This window comes from Ursus maritimus, unplaced genomic scaffold (assembly GCF_017311325.1).
Source record: "Ursus maritimus isolate PB19 unplaced genomic scaffold, ASM1731132v1 scaffold_22, whole genome shotgun sequence".
Classification (NCBI taxonomy): Eukaryota; Metazoa; Chordata; class Mammalia; order Carnivora; family Ursidae; genus Ursus; species Ursus maritimus.
The window spans coordinates 20494006-20510023 of record NW_024424675.1 but is presented as its reverse complement, the minus strand read 5'-3'; the positions used below and the strand labels follow the sequence as shown (position 1 = coordinate 20510023).

Below are 16018 nucleotides of genomic sequence, written 5' to 3'. Positions count from 1 at the left end.
TTCCCTTGCAGTTAAATCTAAAGCATCTAGTTGGTTAGAACCAGGTTCATAATTTTGGCAAGAATGCTTCATAGGTGTTGCCAACAGCTTCCTAATGCATTACGTTAGGAGGCGTGTAGTATCTGGCTCTTTCCTTTCATGGTGTTCAGATTGACTAGTGGCTTTGGGTGTTGTCAGCTTAATCTATCTGCTGTGAAGTTCTCTACCAGCCTTTAGCCCAATGTCTTTAACGAATGTAGATAATAATGTCTAGACCCATCATTCCACCAGGGGTTGTACACTGGTGACTGACTAATGCTACCATTCCTTCTGACTCTATCAGTTGAAATTATTTTTTCCTTCCAACTATTTTTGGTTATTCTGACATATAGTTCGTATAGGAAAGGCAGGGTAAAAATGTCTTTGCTTCCTATTCTTTGGATTTCAGAACAATGAGTTCGTGCCTTAGTAGCCCCCAGAGGTGACCAATGAGGTTTCTTTTATTTTCGTATCATTATAAAATCATGGGTTTTTAACATGGATTGATAGATGTCAATCTATTTCAATTTTAATTTTATTAAAAAAATTTTTTTTATTATCTTAGTCACCATACCATACATCATTAGTTTTTGATGTTGTGTTCCATGATTTCATTGTTTGCTTGTAACACTCAGGGCTCCATGCAATACATGCCCTCTTTAATACCCTTCACCAGGCTAGCCCATCCTCTCACTCCCTCTCCCCTCTAAAACCCTCAGTTTGTTTCCCAGAGTCCATACTCTCCTCATCTCCCCATCTGACCCCCCCCACTTCATTTTTCCCTTCCTTCTCCTAATGATCTCCCTGCTATTCCTTATGTTCCACATATAAGTGAAACCATATGATAAATTGTCTTTCTCTGCTTGGCTTATTTTACTTAGCGTAATCCCTTCCAGTTCCATCCATGTTGATGCAAATGTTGGGTAATCATCCTTTCTGATGGCTGAGTAATATTCCATGTATATATGGACCACATCATCTTTATCCATTCATCTGTTGAAGGGCATCTCAGCTCCTTCCACAGTTTGGCTATTGTGGACATTGCTGCTATGAACATTGGGGTGCATATGGCCCTTCTTTTCACTACATCTGTGTCTTTGGGGTAAATACCCAGTAGTGCAATGGCTGGGTCATAGAGTAGCTCTATTTTTAACTTTTTGAGGAACCTCCACACTGTTTTCCGAAGTGGCTGTACCAACTTGATTTCCCACCAACGGTGTAAGAAGGTTCCTCTTTCTCCACATCCTCTCCAACATTTGTTGTTTCTTGCCTTGTCAATTTTAGCCATTCTGCCTGGTGTAAGGTGGTATCTCAATGTGGTTTTGATTTGAATTTCCCTGATGGCTAATGATGTTGAACATTTTTTCATGTGTCTATTAGTCATTCTTATGTCTTCATTGGAAAAGTGTCTGTTCATGTCTTCTGCCCATTTTTGGACTTGATTATTTGTTTTTTGGGTGTTGAGTTTGAGAAGTTCTTTATAGATCTTGGATACCAGCCCTTTATCTGTAGTGTCATTTGCAAATATCTTCTCCCATTCCGTGGGTTGCCTCTTGGTTTTGTTGACTGTTTCCTTTGTACTTTCTAATGCTCAAATCATCTCATCTTTGGCCAGTGGATGCCTCCTTGAAATTAGTTCCTGAGTCTTTTTATATAATTTCAGTAGACATCGATAGCTTCCTTGCTTTTCACACAACAAAATATTCATGCCCATTTTGCACATTTCCTGTCCAAGATCTGGAATCAGTCATTACCCTATGCAGCCCTGGTTGTTTTTTTGTGGAAGTGCTATTAATAGACCATAATCTATGTAGTAGTGGTGCTCATTACTACTAGCTTGTCACTGCTTCCAGGTCCTTTTGGGGACAGGGCAATGAAGTAAGTATTTTTTAAGGAGGGAGACAATGAAACAGGTTAATACTGATAGTTATAATCCAATTTTAAGAATGCAGTTTTTAGAGCCCCTGGGTGGCTCAGTTGGTTAAGTGTCTGCCTTCAGCTCAGGTCATGATCCCAGGGTCCTGGGATTGAGTCCTGCATCAGGCTCCCTGCTCGGCTGGGAGTCTGTTTCCATCTCTACCCCCTCCACCCTGCTTGTGTGCTCTCTCACGTGCTCTCTCTCTCTCAAATAAATAAAATCTTTTTTAAAAATGCAGTTTTTTTTAAAGATTTTATTTATTTATTCGACAGAGATAGAGACAGCCAGCAAGAGAGGGAACACAAGCAGGGGGAGTGGGAGAGGAAGAAGCAGGCTCATAGCAGAGGAGCCTGTGTAGGGCTCGATCCCATAACACCGGGATCACACCCTGAGCCAAAGGCAGACGCTTAACCGCTGTGCCACCCAGGCGCCTCCAAAAATGCAGCTTTTAAACCTAACTTCTTTGTTTCTTCTCTGTATCAGTCTCTCATCCTGCAAATTCCAGTTTCTGAGGACATCAAAACAATTATTTATTTGCTTTATCCTACAACACATACAATACTTATAAACACCAACACCAAATATTATTACCAAATTATTGAATAGAGTTTTGAGTTTCTTCATGGTTCTCCTTGTTCTTAGGATATGTTTCACTCAGGATATAGATACATATTATTATTTGTAACATGCATTCTCCAGTGCACATCCAGATTCCTTGAGCTTGACCACTCCAGTGCACTCAGGACTACTTCCAAATGCCCGTACATGCATGTTTTCTCCTGAATGCTTTTTCAGAAGGTTGCTTTTATGGCAGGTTGCCTGTGCACATGGAACGCTGGAAATACGGGGCATCTAACACCCTCTGAGAACAGTTGTCAATCCATGAGTGAGAGGGAGTTGGTATATAATTAGCCCAAACTCCTTTCCTTTCAAGAGGGCCACATCTGAGACACGTTCTGTATCATTTCCCATAGTTTCTCATCTGATTGAGCTCCATTTGCCCACAGTGGTGGTGGGCTTGATGACACACCCTTCACTAACTGTCTGACTTCACCACTTCCCTCCTGGGGTTCCTTGCACTCAAATAATTTGTCTCAGGATCTGCTTGGTGAATCTAAGCTAAAACCCTATGTTTCAAAGTCTCTTGAAATAATTTCTCGGGGCGCCTGGGTAGCGCAGTCGTTAAGCGTCTGCCTTCGGCTCAGGGCGTGATCCCAGCGTTCCGGGATCGAGTCCCACATCTGGCTCCTCCACTGGGAGCCTGCTTCTTCCTCTCCCACTCCCCCTGCTTGTGTTCCCTCTCTCACTGGCTGTCTCTCTATCACATAAATAAATAAAAAATCTTAAAAAAAAAAAAAAAGAATTTCTCATTATCTGGGTAAACCATCAATATATAGTTAGGCTAATTAGTTAAATTTTAGATTTAACAATCTAGATATTAGGAATTTTATACTTTTTAATTTTGTTTATTGATTATTTAAAATGTGCATATGTTTATAAAATGAAAACCTCAGGCAAAGGACAGTCCGAGAAGTCTAACTTTCATCCCTGTCCCTTCTACCCTGTTGCCTTTTTCCCCATACGTAAATTTTTTTTCCTATTTATTTAAATTCAATTAGCCAACGTATAGTACATCATTATTTTTTTGTTGTGTGTTCAGTGATTCATTAGTTGCATATAACACCCAGTGCCCATCACCCAGTTATCCCCATCCCCCAACCCACCTCCCCTTCCACAACCTTCGGTTTGTTTCCCAGAGTCAGGAGTCTCCCATGGTTTGTCTCCCTCTCTGATTTCTTCCCATTCAGTTTTCCCTCCCTTCCCCTGTGGTCCTCTGCACTTTTATTCCTCTTTTAAAAGAATATAACCAAATATGGATATTCTTGTATTTCCCACTCTTCTTAACTAAAAGATAGTGTGCTCCACACACTCTTCCTCACATTACTTTTCTTGTTTAATGATATCCTGTGGGTCATGCTGAAGCAAAGTGCTGACTTCTTCTCATGCCTTTTTAAAGTTACAGTACTCCAATGTGTGACTCTACCATAATTTATTTAGCAACTTGTCTTTTATTCTTATACACAGTGTTGTAACCAAGAGCCTAACCATGAATCATCTTGCACTTATGTTAGCATATCTTTGAGATAAGTTTCTAGAAGTAAGATCGTTAGGTCACAGGGTAATGTATGTATGTATATTTAATATGTAATTTTGCTAAGTATTGCCAAATCCACTTCCTTATGACTTACATGATTTTGAATTTCTACATACAAAATATGGAAGTATCAGTTTCCCCACAGCTCCTCCAATACAGTATATTGTCAAATTTTTGGATTTTTGGCCAAGTAGATAGGTGAGAAGTTGTGTTCCAATGTAGTTTTAAATTGCATGTCCTTTTATGTGAGGGTGATTGAACATAGTCTTAGATATCTAGGAGATGTTTCTATTTCACTTTCTGTAAATCGTCTTTTCATATTTATTGCTCATAATTCTATAAAGTTGCTTGTTGTAAAATTTTAGAAGCTCTCTATATACATTAGGGGTGATTCTTCGTATTACAAGTTGCAAAATAGTGTATGCACGCACACTTCCATGCACAAGTTTCTTTTGTACAATATGATCAAATTGTCATTTTTTTCTCTTTTTGTTTCTGAATTATAGTTGGGAAGGTTTCCCCCATTTCTGGATTACAAAAGAATCCAGACATGATTGCTTCTCATACTTGCACAGTTTCATTATTTAAATATCTGATCCATGTGGAATTAATTTTGGTGTATGGTGGGAGGAACTGTTCTGGAGTTTTTATTCTGTTCCATTGGTTTGCTTAATAATGTTCCAATCGATCCACCACTATAGTGGAAGACTTCTTTCATCATGAAATTGCCTTTACTTTTTTTTTTTCTTTTAGGAAATCAATTGACTATATATATGGTATTATTTCTGGAATCTGTTCTTTTTCATTGATCTATTTGTCTGTCTTTTGCTTATTTATTTTTAGTAATCTGTACACCCAGTGTGGGGTTCAAACTCATGACCCCAAAAGCCAAGAGTTGTATGCTCTTCTGACTGAGCTAGTGAGGCACCCCTCTCTACTTGTCTATCTTGATGCCAATACTACACTGTAGGATTTTTGTAGCTTTATGATAATTCTATGTTCATGAGGGATATTGGCCTCAAGTTTTTTTTTTTTATTTTATCTGGTTTTAGTATCACAGTAATGCTGGTTTTGAGGATTGGTGGGGAAGCATCACTCTCTCTCCAATCTTCTGGAAGAATTTGTATGTAATTGTTAGCATTTCTTAAATGTTTGGTAGAGCTCCTCAGTGAAGTCATCTGAGCTTGGACTGCTTGTGGGAGGTTTTTTAAACTACAAATCCAACTTCTTTAATAAATATAGAAATAATCAGGCTATTGAGTTCTTCTGGAGTGAGCTTTGGCAGCCTGTGTCTTCCAAGGAATTTGTGCATTTCATCTAAGTTGTTGAGTTTATAGGTATAAAATTTTTCATAAAGTTTCCTTATAATCTTTTTAATATCTGTGGCAGCTGTAGGGATGTTACCTCCCTCACTCTTTCTTTCTTTTTTTTTTTTAAAGATTTTATTTATTTATTTGACAGAGATAGAGACAGCCAGCGAGAGAGGGAACACAAGCAGGGGGAGCGGGAGAGGAAGAAGCAGGCTCATAGCTGAAGAGCCTGATGTGGGGCTCGATCCCATAACATCGGGATCACGCCCTGAGCTGAAGGCAGGCGCTTAACCGCTGTGCCACCCAGGCGCCCCTCACTCTTTCTTTTTAAGTTTATTTATTTATTTATTTTTAGTAATCTCCACACCCAGGGTGGGGCTCAAACTCATGGCCCTGAGATCAACGGTCACATGCTTTTTTTTTTTTTTAATATTTTATTTATTTATTAATTTTGACAGAGAGAGAGACAGCCAGTGAGAGAGGGAACACAAGCAGGGGGAGTGGGAGAGGAAGAAGCAGGCTCCCAGCTGAGGAGCCCGATGTGGGGCTCGATCCCAGAACGCCGGGATCACGCCCTGAGCCGAAGGCAGACGCTTAACGACTGCACCACCCAGGCGCCCCCCTTACATCTTCTTCTGACTGAGCCAGCCTAGCACCCCATCTCTCAGTCTTGATATTGGCAATTTGTATACTCTTTCTTTTTTCTTGGCTGACTGTGTGGCTAGAGTTTATAAATTTTACTGATTTTCTCAAAGAACCAGCTTTTAGTTTTATTGGTTTTCTCCTAGTTTTCCATTTTCTATTTCTGATTTCTGCTCTGTTCTTTATTATTTCCTTTCTTCTGGTTACTTTGGGCTTCACTCATTTTTCTTTTTTTTTTTTTTCTTTTTTTTTTTTTTTTTTAAAGATTTTATTTATTTATGTGACAGAGAGACAGCCAGAGAGAGAGGGAACACAGCAGGCGAGTGAGAGAGGAAGAAGCAGGCTCCCAGCAGAGGAGCCTGATGTGGGACTCGATCCCGGAACGCCGGGATCACGCCCTGAGCCGAAGGCAGACGCTTTAACGACTGCGCTACCCAGGCGTCCCTTCACTCATTTTTCTTGTTCTAATTTTTAAGGTCACAAGTTGAAACTTTTCTTCTGTCCTAATACACGCATTTAGTGCCAAAAATTTCCCCTTCAGCCCTGTTTTGGCTGCATCCACAAATTTGGTATGTTGTGCTTTCATGTTCATTCAGTTTAGAATATACTCTCATTTTCCTTATACTTCTTTGATAACGTGTTATTCAGAAGTGTATCATTTTGTTTCCAAATATCTGGGGATTTTCCAGAGATCATTTTGTTATTATCAATATAATTCCGATGAGAACACATTTTGTATGACTTGACTCATTTTAAATAGTCATTTAAATAGAGACAATTTATAGCCCAGGATATGATGCATCTTGGTAAATGTTCCCTTTGCATTTGAAAAGAATGTGTATTCTGCTGTTTTGGGGTGATGTGTTCTATCAATGTCAGTTAACTCAGATTGTCTAATGATGCTGTTCAGTCTTCTACATACTTAGTGATGCTCTGCCTACTTGTCTTACCGGTTATTGAAAGAGGAGTGTTGAAATCTGAAACCAGAGTTGTGGATTTGTCTCTCCATCCTTGCTATTCTATGAGTTTTGTGTCATGTATTTTAAAGCTCTCTTCTTGGGTGAATAAACATCTAGGATTGTTATATTATCTCATTTAAAAATGCTTTAAAGATGTTTCTCCGCTATCTTTTGGCTTACATCATTTTTCAATGAGAAATTTGCTGTCAGATTTATCTTTGTTCCTTTGTATCTAATATTTCCCTTTTCTTCTGGTAGTTTTTAAGATCTTTTCTATATTACTGATTTTATGCAATTGGAGTATGATGCACTTTTTGTAGTTTTCTTCAGGTTTCTTGGGCTTGGGGTTCACTGAGATTTTTGGATCCATGGGTTCATAGTTTTCATCGTATTTGGAAAAATGCAACCATTATTTCTTCAAACACTCTTTCTGTCCCCTTCTTCCTTTTGAGTCTCTAATACATATTTAGTAGGCCTCTTATGGTTTTCCCATAACTGATTGATGCTCTATTTATCTTTTCTTAGTTTTCTACCTTTTTGTGTATACTTTTGGATAGTTTCTGTTGCTGTATTTTAAGTTCATTAATTTTTTTCAGTGTCTTATCTGCCACGAATCGCATCCAGTCTATATTTTTCATCCTAGGTGCTGCAGTTTTCATCTCTAAAAGTTCAATACAGATCTTTGAAAATATTTTTCCTGCCTCTACTTCACATATTCAGTCTTTCCTCTATCTATTTGACTATACGTAGTGTAGTTATACTAACTTTAATGTCTTTGTGTACTAATCCTGTCATCTATCTTTTCTGGCTAGGTGTCAAATGACTGATTCACATTATAAATTGTATTTTCCTGTTTCTTTCATGCTTGGTAATTTTAAACATTTTACTGCAGTATAGTTGATATACAGTGTTATATTAGTTTCAGGTGTATAACACAGTGATGCCACAATTCTATGTATTATTCTGTGCTCACCATGATACCTGTAGTCACCGTCTGTCGGCTTGGTAATTTCTTATTGCAGGCCAGAAGTTGTGAATTTTACTTTGCTTGGTGGTGGATATTTTGTAATCCTATAAATATGCTTGAACTTGTTTTGGGGCCTGGTTAAATTACCTGGAAACAGTTTGATGTTTTCGTGTGTCGTATTTAAGCTTTGCGATGCCGGACCAGAACATCATTTGGTCTAGGGCTCATTTTTTTTTTCTTTTTTCTCTTACTGAGGCAGAATCCTTCTGCATACTCTACCAGATGCCCCGTGAATTATGAGGTTTTTCACTCAGGTTGGTGGGAACAGGCACTGTTCTTGGCCTTATGTGAGCTCCAGGGATATTCTCCCTTGAGGCCATGTACAAATACTCATGTGCATGTATGTTCTCATGAACATACTCTTCAGTACTCAGCCAAATACTCAAGATCTTTGGAGTTCTCTCTCTGTCTAGCTTTCTCATATTTGGTGCTTTCCTCTGAAAACTCCAGCCACTTTGCCCTCTTTGGACTTCTAGCTCCTTCTTTCAACTGGAGGAGACCTCCGTGCTCCATCTGAGTTCTCTCCTATTGCATGGTGGCATGGAAGCTTTCTCACAGAGTAAGCTGGAGGCAACCTTGGGTTCCATGTCATTTGTCTCTCATCTCTCAGGGATCACTGTCCTTTGAACACTGTTGTGCAATGTCTTGTCAATCATTGTTTCATGTAATTTGCCCAGATTTTTTGCGGGAAAGTAAATAGAGTCCCTATCACTGTTTTGATAGAAGGTGCCCAAAGTGTTAAATTTGCTATTGTGAATGTGGTCATCTATTCCATTATATCTACTAACTGGTTTTCGTTTGCTTATATGAAAGTTATTGATTTCTGTTTATTGATTGTATAACTTGCTACATTACTAAAGTATCTTATAGTTTGTAATAGCTTAGTGTTGAGTCCATTAGGTTTTCCAGATACCATATCCTCTACAAAAAGAGATAGTTTTTCCACTTCCTTTATAATTTGTATTCTTTCTATTATTTTCTCCTTTCTGAAAGCATTGGCTAACACTTCAGTATAATCTTAAAAAATACTAGAAATGGGCATGAGTTTGAAGACTAATGTTCTAGCAATTCAGTCTTTTTGAGATGTCCCTCTTAAAGCCCTCAGTGCTGTTCTGGAATGGCCTAGTGGCTATTTCTATGCCTCCTGCACAGCTCTTATCTTGGAATCTCCTGTTCCCTTTTCTGGTTCCCATTCTTACTTTTCTTTGTTTAACTTTTATCTTGCTAAAACAGAAACGGTATATTGAAAGGTAGCTCTTGGTGATGTCATGAATTCAACAGATTGGCTGGGTCTAGAATTTTAAGTTGGACATCATTTTCCTTAAGAATTTTGAAGGTACCACTCCTTGTCTTCTAGCATCTAATGCCGCCTATATGGATCTCGTGCTGATCTCATTCAAATGGTTCACATCCCACTTGCTTTTTATTTTCAATTCTTGAAAATCAGATGACCTTCTCTTTGTCTCAGAAGACTGCCTACCAGTTCCCTTTGCTTCTCCGTGGCCCTGAGTGCTAAAATTTTAATTCAAAAATTCTGTTGATGTATGTTTCCATTCTGTTCTGTTAGAGTGAGTTATCACACTCATTTTTTTTTTTCAGAGAAAACAACATGATCATTAAGTCATAAGTATGAGCCGGCCTGAACTAACTGCTCTGCTTCCCAGGCTCCCCTATAGGGATGCTGTTTAGAGTCTTGTGGGCTTTGTCTTCAGCCATGATTCTATCAGCCAGGACCAAATCCAAAAATATACAGGTTTTAAAGACTCCAGGGCAAATTTTAAGAAATATATGGATTACATAGTCCACATCCCCAAATGTGATTATTATAATTTTCTGCTTCAATAATTCTTTCATTCTTTGTTTCTGTGACTCTATCGTTCCATGCCTTTAAGATTGTGTTTTTAAGTCTGATTGGTTTTTTAAAAATTATGTTATGTTAGTCACCATACAGTTCATCATTAGCTTTTGATGTAGTGTTCCATGATTCATTGCTTGCGTATAACACCCAGTGCTCCATGCAATATGTGCCCTTCTTAATACCTGACTGTTTTTAATATCCTGAATAGTGACGATATACACTAATTCAATAATTATGTTATGGGTGCTCTTCTATAAATGTAAGATGTAAATGTAAAACAAGTGTTTTTACATTAATAAACTCATTTACGTTTGTACTCCTCACAACAAATCTATGAGGCGAGTACTGTTATTATCCCTATCTTACAGATGAGGAAAGGGAGGCACAGAGAATTTAAGAAAGTCACTGAAGTCACACAGCTTGAAAATGGCAGAATTAGAAGTTGAATCCAGGCCATGTGGCCTGGTGTCTGTAATTTTACTGTGCTTTCTGGTCTGTTTTGTGGCTTTTGAAAATGTGAGATTCTAAAGGGTAGGACTCTGTTGCTAGGGGCCCTGGGATTATATTTCACTCCGCTCCTGTGCTGTGATTTCCCACTATCCCCATCTTCTATCCTCAACTTTAACACAAGCGCTGACAAAGGGGGAGCCTTGGGCTGAGAGCCTGGAGCTTGTGGTTTGTCTTAGAACAACAGGCTGGGTTTTCAGGGATCTGGACTTACCAGGTACAAACATCCTGGTGCCGGGTCCAGACTTCAACTCCACATCAGGGCTGCCTCTCTGGAACTTCACACAGTAGTAGGTACCGGCGTCTGCTGGGGTGATGTTACTGATGCGGATGGAGAAGTCCATGTTGTTTCTCTTTGTGGCGTCTGAAACATTTGTTACTCGAGGGTAGTGGCCTCCTCTGAAATTGTAGACTGACTCCCGGGCTGGCCCTGTGCCCCGGAACCACGCAACTGGCCCAATGGGGAGCAGAGAGGTCACGGTGCAGCGCAGAGTGGCTGTCTGTCCGGCTGCGACAGACACTGACTTGTCAGGCTGGACCACCTGCAGCTCCTGCTCTCCTGCCGCACCTGGAGGGAAACGCAAGTCAGCACCAGGTGTCCCCTGCCTGGCCCAGGGGACCTCTCTTACGGCTTTGTTGTGAGACTGAAACTCGAAACCGTTGAAAAACACTCAGGACTGTGCCTGAAGGGCCTGGAGTGTGTGGACTGGGAGTCAGGCTGCTGTGGGCTCAAGGCCCAACTCCTGCTCGGACAAGCCTGCTGCTCTTTGGGGGAAGCCCCTCCGTCCTTTGCTTTCGGTGGTTTCCTCTGTCAAGCAGGATGGATCAAAACTTTCCCCATCAGTGCCGTGAATTTTCAAGGAAGACGTGGGTTGTCAAGGACATGGAGTGAGTGCTGTAATGGCCAGAATCAGCAGGGCCATTTTTATGTGTTTGTATCTGCATTCACTAAACCCTAGAAGGATTTGACAGCGAGTTTCCATAGGCACTTCCGTGTACCAGGCATCACTCTAAGCACTTAAATACATTAACTGACTCATTCAGTTCCCACCACTGCTCTGTGAGAAAGGCATTATTAGTCATCCCTGCTTCCAGACAAGAAAATGGAGGCACAGAGAAACTCATAACTTGTTCCAAGCCAAATATAGGGTATAAGTGATGAACTTGGATTTGAACTCTGGCAGATCCGTTTCAAAAAATATCTGTGCCTTTAACCACTTTCCTGGTTAGCCTCTCAACTGAGAGGGTGCTGGGGAGGAGGAGGGGCACTTCACCTGTCTGCGGGGTCTGGGGTCAGCCTGGGGAGAAAGGAGCCGGATTAACCCCCAATCAAGAATATAATTTTAGAATGCTGAGATTTGGGGAGACTTAAGAGTCTACATAGTACCACTTAGCAGTTTTCTAATCGCTCAGCATGGCATATGGAGTATGTGATCTATCTACCTATCTACCTACCTGTCATCATCTCCACCTTAATTAGGGCAGCTCTGACTCCCAGGTCCTAGGGTTTTCAGCAGGACTCAGAGGCTGCACCCCCACCTCCTCCCTCAACGTGGCCCCAGGTCCTGCAAGTCAAGCCACACGGATCATGGAGGCTTCACAGGTGACAGAAGTGTGGGAAATGAGGTGGGACTGGGAACCCCCGCCAGCACTGAGAAATGCCTGGTGGGGTAAATCCTGTCTGGACCTGAGTGGGCGAGGAAGGGACCCCTCCGAGTAATAAGCATTCTGGGGGGATTTGTTGTAAAAGAAAACATTTAGAGACATGTCTTCAAGAGGAAGCCGCAGTGGAGAAAGAGAGCCTGGGACCGAGATCCATCCACCCCGCTGCCAATGGGGAAGCGGTACCTCGGCCGCAGCACTCGCGTGAGCATCCTCGCACAATGCTCCCCGAGGGCGGCACTCACCTGTGAGGCCCAGCAGCAGAGGCAGCAGCAGGGAGGGCCGAGGCAGGCTGGGTGCGGTGGCAGGTGCGGGCATCGTGGTGGCCCGGAGCCCGCTCTGTCTGAATGTCGTCCTGGAGAGGCCTCGGGACGCCACTCTGCGACGAGAGGGGAAGCCTTGTGTCCCTCGCGGAAGAGGAAGTGACAGTGATGGGTGGAACGAGCTGTGGGGTTTTCACAGTTTCTACTTCTAGATTGTGAAATAAGAGTCAGACTCCGCTACGAAATTATCGAGAGAAGGCTCCCAAGATGCTTGGACAGTTGCAGCAGACCCCCTCCCCCCTTTAGGGCCAGGGCTGTGTCCCTTGGCCCCCCTGGTCCATGTCAGAGGCCCTGCTGGCCCTTCCTCTTAGAGCAGAGGGTGTTTTCCGTCTTTGGGAACAGGGCAACACCGTGGGCTCCGATGCACTGCCCAGCTGTCCGGGAGGAAGGCTCCTGGGAAGCGGGCCTCCAGGGAAGGGGGGCCCTGTTTTCCCCACCCCGGAGGGGTCAGTGGTAAACATGAGCCGTGTCGGATGGGCGCCCTGGCTTTGAGAGTACACTTGCAGGGGAAGGGGCTTCAGGTGAGCCAAGAGCTAGGTCTTCGGAGGGCGAGGATGGCTGTTAGCATGCTTATCCTTCAGGGACAACAACACACCCCAGGCCCAGGAGGAGGAGGGGTGCCTCTTCTGTTTCCCCGGCCCTGGGCCCAGCTCTGGGCAGAGGGAGTGCATGAGGAGAAACCCCACATCAAAAATGCACCCCCTCTTTTCTCGTGAGCAGCAACGGCCAGCACTCAGGATTGTGTCCAGAGCCTGAGAAGCTGTGAGCTCTTCACTTCTGTAGGACCCTGCCTTCTGTGACTTAGTTTCCCCACTGCTCCCAGCCCTTGCCTCCATCCCAGCAGCTGACTATATGTTGGTGATGTGAAGTGGCAGAACCAAAGCGGGGGGGTCAGAGATGGGATTAGATTGTTCTTTCATAAAACACATCCTCTTACCCTGAGGTGCCGTTATTATTCTAGCTTTTTATTTTGTCCTCCCTGAGAGAGCTTGACTGTAGGACCCTTGACAAGGCACCAGCCAGAGTGTTCCTTTTGGCTCCGTTATTCCAACCCACTTCCTCTTTTCAGTGGTGACAGACTGTATTTTGCAGAGCTGACTGCAGCAATACTCTTCCTCATGCCGCTTGACACGCCTCCCATTGAGAAGTGGGTAAATATTCCCTCCCCCTGGGCGGGCTTGTGAGAACACATGGTATGAGGTAACTTCCAAGGCTAGACCATAGAACTTCCCTGTACTTCTACCCTGCTCTCCTGGGATGCTCCTTTTTGGCATCTTGTTGCCAGGCTAGGAGGAAGCCCAAACTGGCACAAACACAGACCACACCGTAGGGATGCATGTAGGAATTCTACTGAAAGCCCAGCTAAGGGTCCAGCCAGGTGCCAGCATCAATCATTAGACATGTAAATAAAAAAAGCTTCTGGATGTTTCCAGACCCTACAAGTTGTCACCCCTACCTGAGCACCCAGACATCATGCAGAGGCGACGAGCCATTCTTGTGCCCTGTCTGAATTTCTGACCCTGGTATCACTGATCATAATGAAGTGGCTGTTGGGGCACCTGGGTGGCTCAGTTGGTTAAGCATCTACTTTCAGCTTTGGTCATGATTCCAGGGTCCTGGGATCAAGCCCCACATTGGGCTTTCTGCTCAGTGGAGAGCCTGCTTCTCCCTCTCTCTCTCCTTCTGTGTCTTCCCCCGCTCGTGCTCACTCTCTCTCTCAAATAAATAAATAAAATCTTCAAAAAAATAATGAAATGGTTGTTTGCTACCCTAAGTTTTGGAGTGTTTTGTTACACAGCAGTAGTTGCTCTAACGCTGCCCTTGGCAACCTTGTTCCCCATCCCCACTCACTAGTGTCTACCTCCTTCACTGGGCCTGGGGCTCCTTGCTGGCAGGGCCCATTGAACGTGGCCTTAGGAGACAGACTGAGGGGCCAATAGGACCTGGGTTGGAATCCTGCGCCCACATGGGCCCTGCATGACCATGGCCAAGTCATCTACATGCCTGTACTGTACTGTCTGCTCAGCACCTGCAAACTCTTCTCATCATTCACCTCCCATCAGGCTCTCCATCTGTGTCCCCATTTCAGGGTCTGACACCCCCAGTGAGCCACTTAGTCCAGCTGGAGACATTGGTGTCATTTTACATGACACCCCTCCCCCCCCCACATCCTTTCATCTAAACACATCTTAAAGATTTTATTTTTTTTATTTATTCGACAGAGAGAGAGACAGCCAGCGAGAGAGGGAACACAAGCAGGGGGAGTGGGAGAGGAAGAAGCAGGCTCATAGCGGAGGAGCCTGATGTGGGGCTCGATCCCAGAACGCTGGGATCACGCCCTGAGCCGAAGGCAGACGCCCAACCGCTGTGCCACCCAGGCGCCCCTCTAAACACATCTTAAATCCTCCGGTGTCTGTCTCTCCACTGTCACATCTGCTTGGCTAGCCTGTCAGTTCACCTCCCCCTCTGTTCCCCTTTTGCATGCGGTCTTCTCATCACACTGGAGCCAGAGTGCTACTTTCAAATGAGACATCTGATCTCGTCGCTCTCTTTCAATGGCTTCTCAGGGCTCTTATGGTCACATGGGGTTCTCCTCATGCGCCTGAGTGATCTGACTGCTCTGCCAGCCTCACCTCCTCGCTCTTCCCTCATGTTTGGGCTCAGCTGCACCGGCCTTTCACCCTGACTCAGGCCCCATACTCCTCCCTCTGTTCTGCAAACTGGGCATGTCCACCCACTTCTCTTCTTCATTATAGATAGACCCAGAGCACCCTTCATTACCTATCAGAATTTGTAATCATGTAGTTATTTTCACTGTCTGGCTTGCCCACTAGAGTATATGCCTCAGCGAGAGCAGGGGTTGGGTCTGCTCTGTCTCGCACTGAGAATACTCAACAGGTGTTTTTAAACTCAGGAGGGGATGGTGGATCATGGTAAGCGTGTGTGCGGTGACCCCAGGTGTCGGCCTCTGGTCTGGTTCTTCCCAGAAGCACTAGAGCCACAGGATGCTGACCTTCTCTGGCATCTTACCGCTGTTTTCTCCTCCCTTTGCTCCTTCTTGGGCTCCTCCATCCCTGGAAACCCTTGGAGCCTGACACTTACTGAGTAAAGCGCAGTGGTGGCTCCACAGCTACTTCATTCGGGATCCCACTTGGTCAGGGCTGGGCTGTCCTCTTAGTGTCGGAAGCTCCACTGAGCGGATGTTATCAGGGAATAAAAAGGCGGACTTCTTGGGTCTCTAGTTTGGTGCCTAGCTCTCCTGGTAGGTATCACAGAAAGGAAAGGGGGTAAGCCTTATGCCTGTAGGGCGGGATAAATCTTGGGATATTAACACAGAAGACCCCCGCCCCAAATTTCCATGCAACGTATATACAGACCATTCCCCCGAGCTCCCATTAGGATTAGCCTGTGAGACTCAGGCACCATTAGTAAGGGTGAGGGTGGCACAGGTAAGAACACAGAGGTGGTTGAGTTCCTGGCTGGGTCTTTTAAGCTCAAAGCCAAGGCAATAGAATGTAGACCTAAGGCTTTTGAATGTGAGAAACAGGCGACTTGTGGAGAACAGTTTTTGATTTTCAACAATTTTACATTGAAAAAAGTAACCAAGGTCTTTGAAAAAAATGGTTTTAAGTAAACACT

General features: G+C 43.5%; 1 protein-coding gene across 12 annotated transcripts in view; it reads right to left on the bottom strand.

Moving 5' to 3' along the window:
• Positions 1-12503, bottom strand: part of LOC103674374 (signal-regulatory protein beta-1) — a 35356-nt gene extending 22853 nt beyond the window's left edge. For 4 of the 12 annotated variants that reach the window (XR_005836906.1, XR_571618.2, XR_571619.2 and 1 more), the window contains exons 1-2: positions 12302-12496; positions 10609-10962 (exon numbers count right to left, since the gene is read on the bottom strand). Coding sequence is in view for 9 of the 12 variants with exons in the window: in XM_008703278.2 (XP_008701500.1) it covers positions 10609-10962; positions 12302-12374 (427 nt within the window). In the remaining 3 variants the exon portion in view is untranslated. Of the gene's footprint in view, positions 1-10608; positions 10963-12301 lie in introns of all 12 variants that reach the window. The other 8 variants (XM_008703281.2, XM_008703279.2, XM_008703280.2 and 5 more) reach the window with 5 other exon arrangements.
• Positions 12504-16018: the final 3515 nt, after the last annotated feature.